Source organism: Suricata suricatta, chromosome 2, assembly GCF_006229205.1.
Source record: "Suricata suricatta isolate VVHF042 chromosome 2, meerkat_22Aug2017_6uvM2_HiC, whole genome shotgun sequence".
Taxonomy (NCBI): Eukaryota; Metazoa; Chordata; class Mammalia; order Carnivora; family Herpestidae; genus Suricata; species Suricata suricatta.
Window position 1 is genome coordinate 1,387,237 of NC_043701.1, and position 14,606 is coordinate 1,401,842.

The 14,606-nt window shown below is 55.6% G+C and overlaps 1 protein-coding gene across 4 annotated transcripts in view; it reads right to left on the reverse strand.

The window, feature by feature from the left end:
* UBE3C (ubiquitin protein ligase E3C) overlaps positions 1-14,606 on the reverse strand; it is a 98,474-nt gene that overhangs the window by 26,842 nt on the left and 57,026 nt on the right. For all 4 annotated transcript variants that reach the window (XM_029920934.1, XM_029920924.1, XM_029920941.1 and 1 more), the window contains one exon: positions 11,381-11,628. In XM_029920934.1, the coding sequence (XP_029776794.1) occupies positions 11,381-11,628 (248 nt within the window). The remainder of the gene's footprint in view (positions 1-11,380; positions 11,629-14,606) is intronic.

The window sequence follows — 14,606 nt, forward strand, 5'->3', positions numbered from 1 at the left end:
CCCCCCCCCACCCCGGAGCAGAGCACCCAGTCCTGGGCGGGCGGCCCAGCTGGTCCTCACAGAGTGAGCCCGCTCGGCAGAGAGCACTCGGTGCCCAGAAGAGCACGGGAGCGAGACGGGCCAGCGTCCCAGAAGCCCGCCTGCCCCGCCGGCCCCGCCGGCCCCAGGCCCGACGCCCGAGAACAGACCTAGCTTTGCCGGCGTCCTACGGGTCGCGTGCCGCCGTGTCCGGCCTCTCTCCCCCCACACGAGGTGCGTCTCACCCTCCGGGCTGCTGTGAAGAGCTGCAGCTGGGTCGCCCCTGGCTCACGTGAGGGTCCCACACTTCACTGACCCGCTGTGCTTCCGAGGGGGGTCCAGGTGGTGCCCTTCGGGGGCTACACGACACGGCATTACTACGCCTGTCCTTGGGCACACACACACACATCCCCTGTTCCTGGGGAACACACACATGCATTTCTCTGGGGTCCCCTGCGGGCCCGGGACACAGTACCTAACAGAAACTTCCGGAAGGCCCTGCGTCCATTCCCTTCAGCCCGCGCGCTACGGCTTCGGCCTCCCCCTCCCGGCGAGCTGCTCGGACACGCTGTGAAATGCTCACTTCTCGGCTCTGTTTCCTGGGTGCGTGGACAGCGCCTGACCTCATCACGGTCTCTCCCCTCAGACGCTGTTTCACGCGGCTTCCGGTTTGCTCCCTGCTCTCAGCTGCCTTCTCCGGACCCTGGTGGGGACATTCTCCTCCAGCCTCGGGACTCTCAGCCTGGGGACAGCCCGGGTCGGTTCCAAGTGCTCCCTCCCCTCCTGCTACGTCTCCTCCCTGGGCGGCACCGCCCCGTCTCCGACCTGAGCCCCGACGGCTCAGGGCTCAGACCTGCCCCTCCACCCAAGGCCCACAGATGCCACCGCGTACGCAGCTGGCATCGCCACAGGACGCCGGAAACACAGCCCCACGGAAAACAAGCACCTGGCCGTCTCTCCCCAAGCCTCCCCTCTCGGCGGACGACGCGCTCTCCCCCGTTCTCAGAACGGGGTCCGTGTGGCCCTGCCGTCTCCTCCGTCACATCCCCACTTCGGAGCTTTCAGCAAATCCCTTGGGTCCCCCTGCTTCTCTCCGACACCGCCTCCCAGGACGCAGATGTTACCGACCCTCAACCTGAGTGCCTGTGATGCCTCCAACTGGCCTCCCTGGTGGCCCCGACGGCCGGCCGGGGGAGCTGTTTATAAGCCCCGGGCCAGGCGGCCCCCTCGGCCTGCCCGGCCACCCCACGGCTCTGCTCGGACCCCTGCTGCTGACGCCCGGAGCCCCCCGCGGCGTGCGCTTACTCAAGGGCTTCAGCTCCAGGCAGCCTGCTGCCTCCCAAAGTTGATCACAATTCTGGAAACAAGAAAAACAATATATATCTTGGACTGCATTTCATGAAATTAGCTTTAGTGATTTTAAATTCGTATTTAAATGTTCAAAAGGATTTAAACGGGCTACCCTTTACTTTTTAGCACGGAGACCACGGCGGCGGGCGCGGGAGCAGCACCAGCAGGTCTGCTGCCGACGCTCGCGGTGACCACCTCCCGCGGCCTCGAGACCCGGGGACGGCCTCGCAGAACAGCGGCCGGCGCCCACCCGGGGCGCGGGGGCGCGAGGGAACTAGGAGCAGGGACGTCTCAGTAGCGAGCGAGCCCTACTTCATTCAGGAGCAGAAAGAATTTGGGGGAGTACCTCGCGGCTAAAGCTACAATCACACTTTCCGGAAGTGCCGCCGGCCGCACTCTGGAACATACTAGTCATTTGTACGTGACGTTCGAGCAAACAAACTCAGGTAGAACACCACGACTAGCTGACAAGAGGCAGCCTCTGCGGAGGGACGGACACTTTGTTTTGAGAGGAAAAGAATGAAGACTGTGAGCTACCAGAGAGCCCCGTTCTCAGAGGGGGTGAGCTTCAAATACAACAGTCATCTGTAGATTGTTACGAGCTTTCACTTTCCTGCTTCCAAACAAGTTGAAGGTCAGCAAGAGCAAACTCCTAGCCCACCGTCCGCCGGGGACAAGCGGGAGTCAGAGAAAGCTCGCTGAGGAACTTGCTGACACCAAAGAAAGAAAGTCCTAACACTGATTGGAAGGCTTGCATTAAGCAAAGAATGATCAACTAGTGGCTGGATATTATGTTTTAAAAACCTAGGGGGAAAGATCTATTAACTTTAGAGACCAGAGCACTTAGCCCACTGACAAGGAGATGAGGGGGCTCACTCGCTCCGGCCCCTAATGAGTCTGAGAGTTCAGAACACGAGATTATAAAAGAGAAGCTATGCCATTTAAAGACGAGGGTGACTAAATCACTAGACTCACTGCAGGCTTCACTCCTATTAAAGGCTCAGCAGGTGCAGTGACTCCAATGACATAAAGGAATAAATTTTCCCCACTCGCAAAAATCCCAGGATAAACCACGAACTATTACACTCTACGATACATTAAATGCACACCGTGTTCTCCTACAATGCAAAACTGTAAGCCACATGGAAGTGAGTCTGCTAATTAGAAATCTGAAATATATGACTGAGATATTATCAAATAATCTGATTTACAGGCATCCTGTTCCAATGAAATCAATATTCTGAAGCAGGGGGGAAAAGCCATTTCCAAATAGAATTCAAATATGATAAAAGATTTCCTTCAATAAATTTCTGAACTTAATTGGTTTAAATGGACCTAGGTGCCTCTATCCGCAAGAAAAAGTTCAAGATGACATTACCACATCCTTGAGCTGTTTATTTATTCCCTGTCCACGGCCTGATTTACAGGCGATAAAATGCAATCACGGCCCACGCCAGAAGCAGCGACCACCTGCTAATGGAACCTTTAATTGAGAGGTGACCAGTGACAGGAGGTGATTCTCTCCAGGCAGAACTGCTCCTGAAGACCTCGGCGCACTTCAGCACGGTAAACAATCACTAACATATGCATTAAAGAAAATTTAAATACATTATGACCCAATAAATATCATAATCAATCAATATACAATTTTCTTCTGCTAAGGATTTAATGTTCAGATCCCACACTATTAGCACTCTACTCTTAGACTCACTTAGATCTGGACAATTTTTAACATGTTGGTACAAAGTTTAACCATTTGTAATCAGATAATAATCAGATCTTTTAGAAACTAGCACTCCCTTAGGAGTCTCCAGAAAATGCAGAAAATTACATAAGTAAAAACCTAAATATGTGAAACTAAAATATCTACCATCCTCAAAGAACTAGAGTTTTGTTATTGATTTTATCTAACCCTCACTATTTTAAAGTGCTTTATTGAGCTATCCTTTACATGAACTTCATTTCTGGGAGAAAGTCCCTGTCTGGTGTGAAGAGACGGACCTAAAAGCCAAGGGGCGGGGCGGGTCACCAGCCGCCACAGGTGCGGTCAGGAGCAGCGTGCAGTGAGCGCTGGGGGGGAGTCTGTCCCCCCAAACCTGCAGGACTGCCGGCCGGAGAACTTCAGTAAACCAGGGCTGTCCCATTATCTTGTCTGTATTAAGCGAGATCAGACAATGTATACACTCAGAAAGAAAGTACAAAATTTTAGTAAGATTTAACTCATGCAGGGGCATCTGGGTAACTCAGTTGGTTAAGCGTCTGACTTCAACTCAGGTCATGATCTTGAAGTTCATGAGTTTGAGCCCTGCATCGGGCTCTGTGCTGACGGCTAAGGGTCTGGAGCCTGCCTTGAATTCTGCGTCTCCCTCTCTCTGTCCCTCCCCTGTTCACGCTGTCTCTCTCCCTCAGAATAAACATTTAAAAAAAGAAAAAAAAAAGATTTAATTCATGCAAATGAGATTACTCGGTTGTCTGACACTGCACTGTGTAAAAACCGCCAAATTTAGGGGCTACTTCAGGGGTGCCCGGCAGGCTCAGCTGGTAGAGCATGTGACTCTCGACCCTGGGGTCGTAAGCTCAAGCCCCACACTGGGTGTGGAGGTTACTTTTTGTTAATTAGGGGCACTTCAGGTTAGTCTAGCAATATAAAGGCTCACCTTGATTATTAGTTTAAGTTTTAATGCTGCTATGACTAATTTAGGAGATTCGGGGTCTCACCTCAATAGAAACGACTACGCGTCATCTCCGAGATGGTCAGGAGGTAAGTTATGAGAGCTCCAGGGGGAGGCGGGGAGAGGGGGTCTCACGGCAAACCGGCACGGAGCCAGCACACGGAGTCGCGGGGAGAGGCAGGGTGTGCCTTGAAAAAAATGTTTTTTTAATGTTTTTCATTTATTTTTAAGAGACAGAGATAGTGCGAGCAGGGGAGGGTCAAAGAGAGAGGGAGACACAGGATCGGAAGCAGGCTCCAGGCTCTGAGCTGGCTGTCAGCACAGAGCGGACGCAGGGCTCGAACCCACGAACCGTGAGATCTGACCTGAGCCGAAGCCGGCCGCTTAGCTGACTGAGCCCCCCAGGCGCCCCAAGGGTGTGTCTTAAATGAAGGGAGAAAATGGTCTGTCTGATACACATGCTAAGGAATTTCGCGCCAGGCCCACGTCTTAAAGCGGTCTCTGGAATGAAAGGCGGGCGAGCGAAGCTGCGCCCTCACGGGGACCCCAGGCGGAGCCCACGCCAGGCGGGACAGGATCTGCACGTAAGCCTGCAGCCCGCGGCACCGAGCAGAGGACCCACGGGGCCTCGGACCACGCGTCTCGGAGACCCAGCACCTGCTGGCTTCCTTCCACCTCCCCTCTGCTGCGCCTGGTCCCGGGGTTTCGTCCCCACGTGTCACTGGTGAGCACACGCAGCACAAGACCGACCACACGGGCACACGATCCAAACAGCGTCAGATCGGCACGGGCACAGAGATCAGTGAAGCGCTGACAGTCCGTCAACGACTCCCGGCAAGGGCCCCAGGTCAGAGGACAAGGGACGCCCACGTGCAGCAGAATCCGCTGGCCCCCAGCTCACACCGCCCGCAGCGACGTGACAGGGCAGAGGCCCGCACGTGCGAACCAGGGGGACGGGACCTTCAGGAGAGCACACAGGGGTACTCATCTGAGACCCTGGCTTAAACCATGTGACCCCAAGTTTCTCAGACAAGACTGCAAAAGCTCAGGCAACAAAAGAAAAATAAATGCATTAGAAGCCGTCCAGAAAGTGAAAGACAACCCACAGAATGGGAGAAAATACTTGCGAATCACATGTGGGATAAGGCCTTGAACTAGAATATATAAAGGACTTAATATAAGACAAGCAACTCAATTTACGAAGTGGACGAGGGGCTCCTGGGGGGCTCACTCAGTTAAACATCTGACAGCAGCTCGGGTCACAGTCTCACGGTTTGTGAGTTTGAGCCCTGCGTTGGGCTCTGGGCTGACGGCTAAGGGTGTGGAGCTGCTTCGGACTCTGTCGCCCTCTCTCTGCCCCTCCCCTGCTCTCTCTCAAAAATAAATAAACACTAAGAAAAGAAAGAAAGGGACAAAGGACTTGAAGAGCCCCTTCTCCAGAGAAGACATACGGCACGTAAAAAGACGCTCCCGTGGTTAGTCGTCAGGAAAATCAAGAGCCTAACGCGATACCATCTCATACCCACGAGGAGGGCTAAACAGACAAGGCAGACGGTGACGAGGTGTGGGGGACCGAGCCCTCACACACAGCTGGCAGGACTGGAAAGGGCTGCGCGCGCTGTGACACAGAATTGCCGCAGGACCCGGCGCCTCGGCTCGCAGGGGTCCGACCTCGCCAGGCACGGGAAACGCAGACACCTGCACGCACGCACACAGACGTGCCCCGACTGACGGGGTGTGACTTGGGATTTTTTGACGTGATGATGTAAAAGTGATACGTATTCGGTGTAAGACACACTTTGAATTCTGAATCTGGATCTTTCCCAGGGCTAGTGAGCCGCGGCCGGATGCTCTGTGACGCCGGGGGGCGGGGGGCGCAGCTCCCAGCAGCCACCCGGCCACGTGGGTCCGCAGCCGCGCCGCCCCCGCCCCCCACTCTCAGCACAGCATCCCGCACATCACAGGAGAGACTCCACACTCTGGCGTCAGACGGGCCTGTGAGGCGCTCCTGCCCGACCGAGGGCCGGCGCGAGCGCCCCGAGCACGCCCCAGGCCGGGGCCCTCCGCGCAGCAGGCGGACGAAGCACTCTTGCAGTTTCTGACATTTCCTTTTTAAAAACATTTTTTTCATGTCATTTTAGAGAGTGGTGAGCGAGCACCGGAGAGGGGCAGAGCAGGCAGAGAGAGACGCTTACGCAGGCTCTGTCTACACCCAGCGCAGAGGCCAATGCTGGGCTCAATCCCACAACCCTGGGATCGTGACCTGAGCAAATATCAAGGCTTGGACGCTCGACCAACTGAGCCCCCCAGGCACCCCAACTTCTGATATTTCCAATTTCCGATGGGCTTTTATTGGGATGTAACCCTTCAAAGTCATGGAAGATCGGGACACGAACATTCATGGTGGCATTATTTACAACAGCCAAAACGTCGGAACGCCCAAATGTCCCTCAAAAGGTGAATGCAGAGACGGCATGATTTCTATCCACACAATGGGATAGTTATTTTTCAGCTCTAAAAGAGGCTCTGATATATGATACTGATGAACCTTGAGGACATGAGCTAAGTCAAAGAAGCCAGTCACAAAGGCCATACAGCACAGGACTCACTCCACTATAGAAACATCCAGAACAGGCAGATCCGCAGAGGGGATCAGCGGCAGCCGAGGGCTGGACGGGGAGCGACTGCTGGTGAGTGGGAGAGGCTTCCTGGGGGCGCGAGACCGTTCTGCAACTGCGCGTGGAGGCGGGCGCACGGTGGCGTGTATATCAAGACCCACTGAAGTGCACGCTCGAAAGGCTGAGCTCTATGCACTGTGGACTGTATTTCACAAAAGCTGTTATCTATCATAAAGTCACAGGAGGGGGGTCTGGGTGGCTCAGTCAGTTGAGAATCTGACTCAGGTCATGATCTCATGGCTCGCCAATTCAAGCCCCACACCAGGCTCTGCGGTGGCAGTTGGGAGCCTGCTTGGGATTCTCTCTGCCCCTCCCCCATTTGCCTGTCTCTCTCAAAATAAACTTAAGCATATTTCAAAAAAAGAAAAAAAACAGTCACAAGAACATAATCTGCGTGGCAGGCATGGATTTTTACACTGCTTCTCCAGTGGCAATGCCAAGGCGCAACCAGCAGGTGTGTTTAATTGGTGAGCAACAGGGGCGCCTGGGTGGCTCAGTCGGTTAAGCATCTGGCTTCAGCTCAGGTCATGATCTCATGGTTCGTGGGTTCGGGCCCCGCGTCGGGCTCTGTGCTGACAGCTAGCTCAGAGCCTGGAGCCTGCTTCAGATTCTGTATCTTCTCCCTCTCTCTCTGACCCTCCCCTGCTCCTGCTGTCTCTCAAAAATAAATAAAATATATTAAAAAATTTAAAAAAAATTGGTGCGCAACAGAGCACCGGACTACAAATCTGATATACAGACGTCTTATCATAAACTTGAAAATGATTAGTTCTCGCAGAAAATAATTGATAGCATTAATTTCTATTTTTATTAAAAAATGTTTTTAATGTGTATTTTTGAGACGGAGAAAGAGCATGAGCAGGGGAGGGGCAGAGAGAGAGACAGCAGGCTCCAGGCTCTGAGCCGTCAGCCCGACACAGGGCTGGAACCCCCGGACCTCAAGGTCATGACCTGAGCTGAAGCCGGATGCTTGATGACTGAGCCCCCAGGCACCCCGTATTAATTTCTTATTTGCTTAAGGACTAAACACTAATCACTAACAATCCCTCAGCCGTGGGCTCCTGCATCGACGCATTCAGTGTGCACCTGGCTTGATGTCGTGTAGCGGGAAGCGCTGCGTCCCTCACTGTCCTCCCCTTTCCTGACCTCACAGCACGTTGTCACTGTCCCCCACAGGGCTTCCCTGCTTCCCCGGGGCACCTGTGTCACAACAGCCCCCCTCTCCCCTCTGCGCTCCCCCTCAGCCCACCCTCCCTCTTCAGCCAATACCTGTCGTGGTCCAGAGCTGCCCAACCCTGCGGCCACCAGCCGCCAGCGGCTGCTCACGTCCCCACGGATGAGAAGGACACTAAACCCGGGCCCTGCACCGGCCTCACGGCAGCCAGGTGCCGCGGCGGGAGGCCATCTTGGAGCACAGCTGCCCCCAGCACTTCGCTGGTCTTCCGGGCATCTGAAGCCTTCCTGTCACCGGGCCGTTACCAGGCCTCTCACCATCTTTGAAAAGCAACGCATCCATTCTTTTCTGGACCTTTTCTGGACCTTGCTCTTTCTTCAGGGACCCCTTTTCCTCTCCTTCCCTTCGGAGCCAGGCCTTCTGAAAGGGCCCTGACCCTCTTCTGTTTCTATACCTTCCGACTCCTCTTCTTCACCGCACGGCAGACTCATTATCAAAGCACCCGCTGAACACATCCCCCAGGCGAGCACGTGCCCACCGCCTGGGCGGAAGCCGAGCGCTCGGCACAGCAGGACTGCAGCATGACACAGCCTGCGCCTCCGACGGCCCCTGGAAACGACGCTGGGCGGAGGGAGGCCGTCACTGAGGCCACGGGGGCACTAGGCCGTCGTGCGAGATGCCCCGAACGGGACCTGCGTCTGCCCAGGGTTTGGAGAGGGGAAAGGAGGGAGCCGTTAATGGGAGCAGGTGACGAAGCTGATCGTGGTGCGGTCGCGCGACCCGGAATATACTACAGCCACAGAATTGCCCGCTTAAAAAATATGTATATTTAAGTAATCTCTACGCCCAATGCGGGGCTCAAATTCATGACCCCAGGGTCAAGGGTCACACACTCCACCGACTGAGCCGGCCCGGCGTCCCTGAATCGCACACTAAAAACAGGTGAACAGCAAGGGATGTGGATCCTGTCAAAGTCCTTGTAAGAAAAAGCGCCAAGGAAGCTGAGCCCGGAGGACCGAGGCCGCATTCACTTTCCAGCCTCCCGGCTGACCTCACGGCATCACTGAGGTCGTGGGCCACTGTTCCAGACCCTGAGCTCTCAACTACTGGAGCCTTACCCTCTCACACCCATCCTCCCCTGCGGTCTCCTTACAGACGTCCTGGCGGCCCCGCGCTGACAAGGGCCCCGTGAGCCGCAGGGGGCAGCCCAGACTCGCCACCCGGGCTGCCCAGGGCCCCGCAGCACAGGCTTTGTGTAGACTGCGCAGCGGCTACTGGGGGGAAAGCCACCACGATCTGTAAGAGACCAGGCCTGGCGGAGCTCCAATAGGGCATTTTTTTTTTAACTGCAACACACAGGCGGGCAGCTCCAGAGCGGCACCTCCAGTCACAGCTTTGGCCCGCAGGAGCTGTGCCAAGTGTGGCTCCGTGTCCCACCGATCCGTCCCTCATGTGCCGGACCAGGCCTGCCCGTCCACCTGGTAACTGGTGGAGGTCAGATGCACACCCCGACCACCGGGGCAGCCCAGCGACGCCCCCCAGCACCCCAGAACACAGGGCCTGCCCAGCACAAATGGTGGGAACTCTGCGTCACACAGGTCTTACCAAATAATAATCTCATTACTGACTATATTGGGACACTTCACTGATCCAGACAGAAGTCACAGCATTTTCTGTGCTGCAAGACCCACTCCCCACAGTGCCGAGACACGAGGAAGGCATCTCCTGACCTGGACCCGGTGCCTGGCAGCCGCCTGCGTGAGGAGCCATGAAGGGCACCGGTGGTGAGGACAGGAAGGTGCCGCCCCCTTCAGATGAGGGGCCCACAGGGGGCTGTGCTCTCCCCAGTCGTCCCTGCGACTCTCGGGACACTGCAGCAGGCTGCTGACTCCGACACGTTTGGGGCCAGCTGATGTCACTGTCACCGCAGTGACTACTGTGTAGTGACAGAACATGGGGGGGGGGGTCCCTGCACGCTGCCCCAAAGGCATCAGACTTTATCACAAAGTTATGATGAGTGAAATAAACCATTCATTCAAAGAAAAATCAAGAATCAACTCTCAATTTCCCAGGAAAATAAGCTAGGTGATTTTTCTACCACTTTTAGAACAGGTTAGGCCGAAGTCTCCATCACGAATTTTACTAGGATGTTCGCCAGCCATATCCTGCTAGGCCCACAAGTGCTGACACAGGGTTTGCTGAAAGTACAAAGAAACAAACAAAATAAAACAAAGTAGCCCAGAAAGATAGCTTTGTGTGTACATGTTGCCCATTTAAAAACGTTAGTACTCAGGGGCGCCTGGGGGGCTCAGCTCGCTCAGCTCGTGGGTTCGAGCCCTGTGTCGGGATCTGTGCCTGCTTCGGATTCTGTGTCTCCTTCTCTCTCTGCCCCTCCCTCACTCGTGCTCTATCTCTCTCTCAAAAATTAACATTAAAATAAAAATTAAAAAAAACTGTTAGTATTCAATTAAGAAGAAAGAAACCCAAATCTCTTCTTTGGACCGTGTCTGTCCCCCGGGGAAGCAGTTCACCGCCCTTGATTTAAATGGAGTCTCCTGGCCTGCTGTCCCCACCTTTGGCACAACGACTGTTTGTGTCCCCGGGGTGTTGGCATTAGGTGGCGGGGCCTTGGGTGGTGATTGGGTCACGAGGGGAGCCCTGAGGGATGTGATTCGTGTCCTTCTCAAAGGGACCCCGGAGAGCCCCGCGCCCCTTCCAGCACGTGAGGCCGCGGTGAACCGGGACGAGGACCCCCTCCCAAGGGGACTTCCGGCCTCCAGAACCAGGAGACACACGTGTGCCCTTCAGAAGCCGCGTGTCTGCGGTGCTCTGTCCCGGCCGCCCCCGGGGACGATGACAGGCAGGGACTGATCTGGATCCGCAACGAACAGCACCGGCGTCGGGGCGTCCCGGCCTTGCTCCTGACTTGATGGGGGGGGGGGGGTGCTGTCAAAGTTTCACCTTTAAACATCAAGTTTCCACCAGGCTATAGAATGAAGGTTTGCTGTCACTTCCAGTAAAGGGTGAGCTGTGGCTGTGGGGACAGTCGGCGGGGGTGTGACATGCTGCTCACGACAGCATGGCCCTCACGTCATCCTTAAACAGCCACTTCTCCTAGCGTCTGCACACGACTTCTGCACCACCTCCCCCATACCCAGCCACGGCGGTCCTCCGCCTCACAGCGTTCTAGAAGTTGAGGGGACGTCTGAAGAACCACTTGTAACACCCCCAGCAAGAGCAACAGAGAGCTTCCCAGTATTTCCAGCACATGCCCCCGACGGCCAGCAACACTACGTATGTGTCATGTCACGTGCCCCGGGTTCTCCACGCGCCACAAATACCATACCCCTGGACCGCTGTGTGGGTGACGGATAACGATGCGGCGTCAGTTACTACGTAAAATACTACGCAAAATCGCTTCAGCGACACAGACAGTGGCCACACGGAAACACAAAACCTCAACCTCCCGAGGCCTGAGGAGACCATACCTTTCCAAGCATCCTGCCCAGGAAGTAGTAATGTCTGGCGAAGGAGTCTCCCACGAGCATGTGCGCGGCCGGGCTAGGGTACAGGAGGCCCTCGTTAGTAGTCTTAAAGAACCCCTGGTTGGGGTTGAAGCCCGACTTCAGCAGCTCACTGAGGAACTCTCTGAAAATCCCGCCGCCGTCGATGCCGGCTTCGTCCAGGCCGTGCGCGTTGAGCAGGTGCACGCGGATCCGCTGCTTCAAATCGGGCTCTGTTACCGCAGGGGGAGGGGTGAGGAGAGAGGATTTCAAGACCAGTTAGTATGACTCCAGGGGGCTTTGGGAAGGGGAGCAAGATATCAGAGATATTTTAATGTAGGACTGAAAAAACAATCACTGAGAGTAAAGACAGAGGATGAGATAGACTGACGAGTAATTCCCCCAAAACCGCCAACGGAGGGGAGGGAAACGGGGGCGTCAGGAGCAAATACAGCTACCCCGTGTACCCTAAAGCATACGACACTCTGAAACACTAGGGGACTTGCACTAGGGCGGGGGAACTGAGCACCTCAGAGCATCAGGGGACGGCAACCCCCATAAACTCGGCACAATGGACCCCACAGTCTCTGAGAAAGGCGAGTGACACAGGACCGTCAGAGCCCAGGTCAGAGCCCAGAATCTACAGCAGCGCCAAAAGCCTGAGTGGCCGAAGAGGGTGGCAGTCTTTGGTGATGGTGCACCACCGAGATTAAGATAAAAACATTGGTAAAGCTGGGTAATTATGTGTGCTATCTTAGAGAAACTTCCACGCAGGTCCTCAAGAGGACGCGCTGCTGTCAGCAGGGATATGACCCTGGACTCACCCATGGTGACACGCGGCCTTCAGGAGGGGCCTCGGGACACAGGCCCCAAATGCCAGTAGAAGTGACGCTGCCGGAAGCCCAGGCCAGGTGGGCTTCGGGGGACAGGCCCGACTACGCAGATCTGAGAAAGCCGCTGACGCGCCCTCCACCTCTCCCCACTCGGGAGCAGCGGGGCGCTGCTGACCGCTCGGGGAGGCCCGGGGCCCGGGTCTGCCTATGGGGCCACTCTGTCCTGGGCTCTCGTGAGTGGCCGGCATCTTTTAGGTTTCCTGTGAGGCCACAAGGTCCCAAGGGACAGAGGACCCCTAGAAAGCACTCTGGAAAAGGGGTTAGCAGAGCATGTCTTCGGCCGAGCCTCCCACACTGTGACAGACAAGTGCCGATACTTCTGAAGTCACCGAACCTGGCAGTGGGCAGTCTGTCACATGGCCCACACAGGGCCACTATGACTTCTTGTATGGACGGAGCCCCACACCACTGCGGACAGCAGCAGCGACCAGTCTTTCCCTGTGCCCGGCATAGGCGAGGGCCACCCCGTCCTGCCAGTGGCAAAGGATCCGCTGCGGGTGAACCCCGTGTGAAAGCCCATGTTTACTGCCCCCGCGGGGCGAGGGAGGCAAAGTAAGGCACCGGGTTACAGCCTGACCTGCGCTCCGTAAAGGGATTACGACCAATGATGATTCACCCTGAGCTAGAATTTATGTGAGACTTCGACACACATTACTTCAGGTCCTTTAACACCTTCTGGATTAAGAAGAATCGCCACTCTGCAGTGAGAAAACCAAGGACAAGGAAGGTCAAACTGTTTCTCCAAAGACACAGCGGCGGAGTGTTCTAACGGAAGAGCCCCCTGCTGCCTGCAAAGCACGGGCGTCTATGCTCCCCTGCACGCTCTTCCGTCTTTAGTCTTTATTTTTCAAAGGTTGTATTTTTAAGCAATCTCTCCACCCATCGTGGGGCTCAGGAGCTGCGCATTCTGCAGCCGAGCCAGCGGCCGCCCTATCGCTTCTGGTTTGAAGATCGGCCTATACTCGCAGGACGAACACGCTTCTCAGCGATGACTGGACTCCACAGACATACTATGTGCATCTGCTGTGATCAGCAGGAGAGCCCAACCTCGAGAGCCAGGCCAAGTGCCCAAAGGACTCTCAGCAGATAATTGTACATGCAACACAAACATATAGTTGGGTATTTCTGACCTTACATATACCCAATTTTAAGGATGAACTATAAGCATTTCTTTGTCAGGTGTAATGTTCTCCAAACTATAGCAGTTAGAAGCAGATTCTATAAGAACTCCAAGCATACAAAGGTTACAGGTGGGGGACACCTGGCCACGGCCCCCCTTCAACCGCCTCAAGGAGGCTCGGGGGGCACGCAGCAGTCCCCCCTACTTTGGCTAGGACTGAGGTTCCGGGTTCCCTGAGGCTCATCTCTGTGAACAGTAATACGGGACGATGATGATGGTAATATTTGCAGAATCGCATCCCGCCTTCGAGGGATCTTGACACTACTTGTTTCTAAGGACGAACTTTAAAATGTCTACTTACACACTAAGGTTTCGGTGGAAAAAAAGCCCCCAGTAAAATGTTACTTTGATTTTACCTGGTTACCATTTCCTCTTCAGGAAAACGTAGTAAATCCTGCCCCGTAAACAAACACAACAAACCAGCTAAGGTTAGCACCAGGCTCTCGGCGGCGGCGCGGCGTGCAGAGCCGGCCCTAGCCGACTCCTGCCCCGAGGAGAAGGACGCCCAGAGCCACTGCGACCCTGAGTGTGACGGTGACCGCCGCTCCTGGGCCTCCCCCGGCCGCCAGCCCTCCTCCTCGGACACCTGTCCTGAGATGCCAGCCGCGGGGCGGCCGTGAAGGAAGGGTTGGCCTGAAGGACTAGAGGGTCCCCCGGGCGATCACATTAGCCATCAGTCAACAAAGCACTGCACGCTGCGTCCCGGAAGTAAACGAAACAGAGCTGACAGCTGACTATTCTCACGGTGAAATACCGATGGTAGCACATGGCTTGAAAACTCCTGTCAAGGCCTGCCTCCGCCTCTGTAGAGATTTAAAGCACCGAAACCGAAGCATGACGGGAAGGTTTCCCCAAACCGCTTGAACTCAGCACGCGTGTCAGAACAGGCTTGGGGGAAGAGCAGATCGGCTTTTGAGCGACTTTAAGCTCAAGGACTCACTAGGAAACTTGGGGTTTGTTCCAACTGGACAGTGATGTCATTTAGAAGCTGAGCCGGAAGCGCTGCGAGCCGCCTCGGGAGGGCTGCACCGGCGGCTGTGCGGGGCGGCCCCCCTTCCCGGCCCCCCTCCAGCACCCCCACGCCCCCTTCCGCTCTCCCCGCGCCGGGCGCGGGCACATTTACCATCTCGGGTCCGGG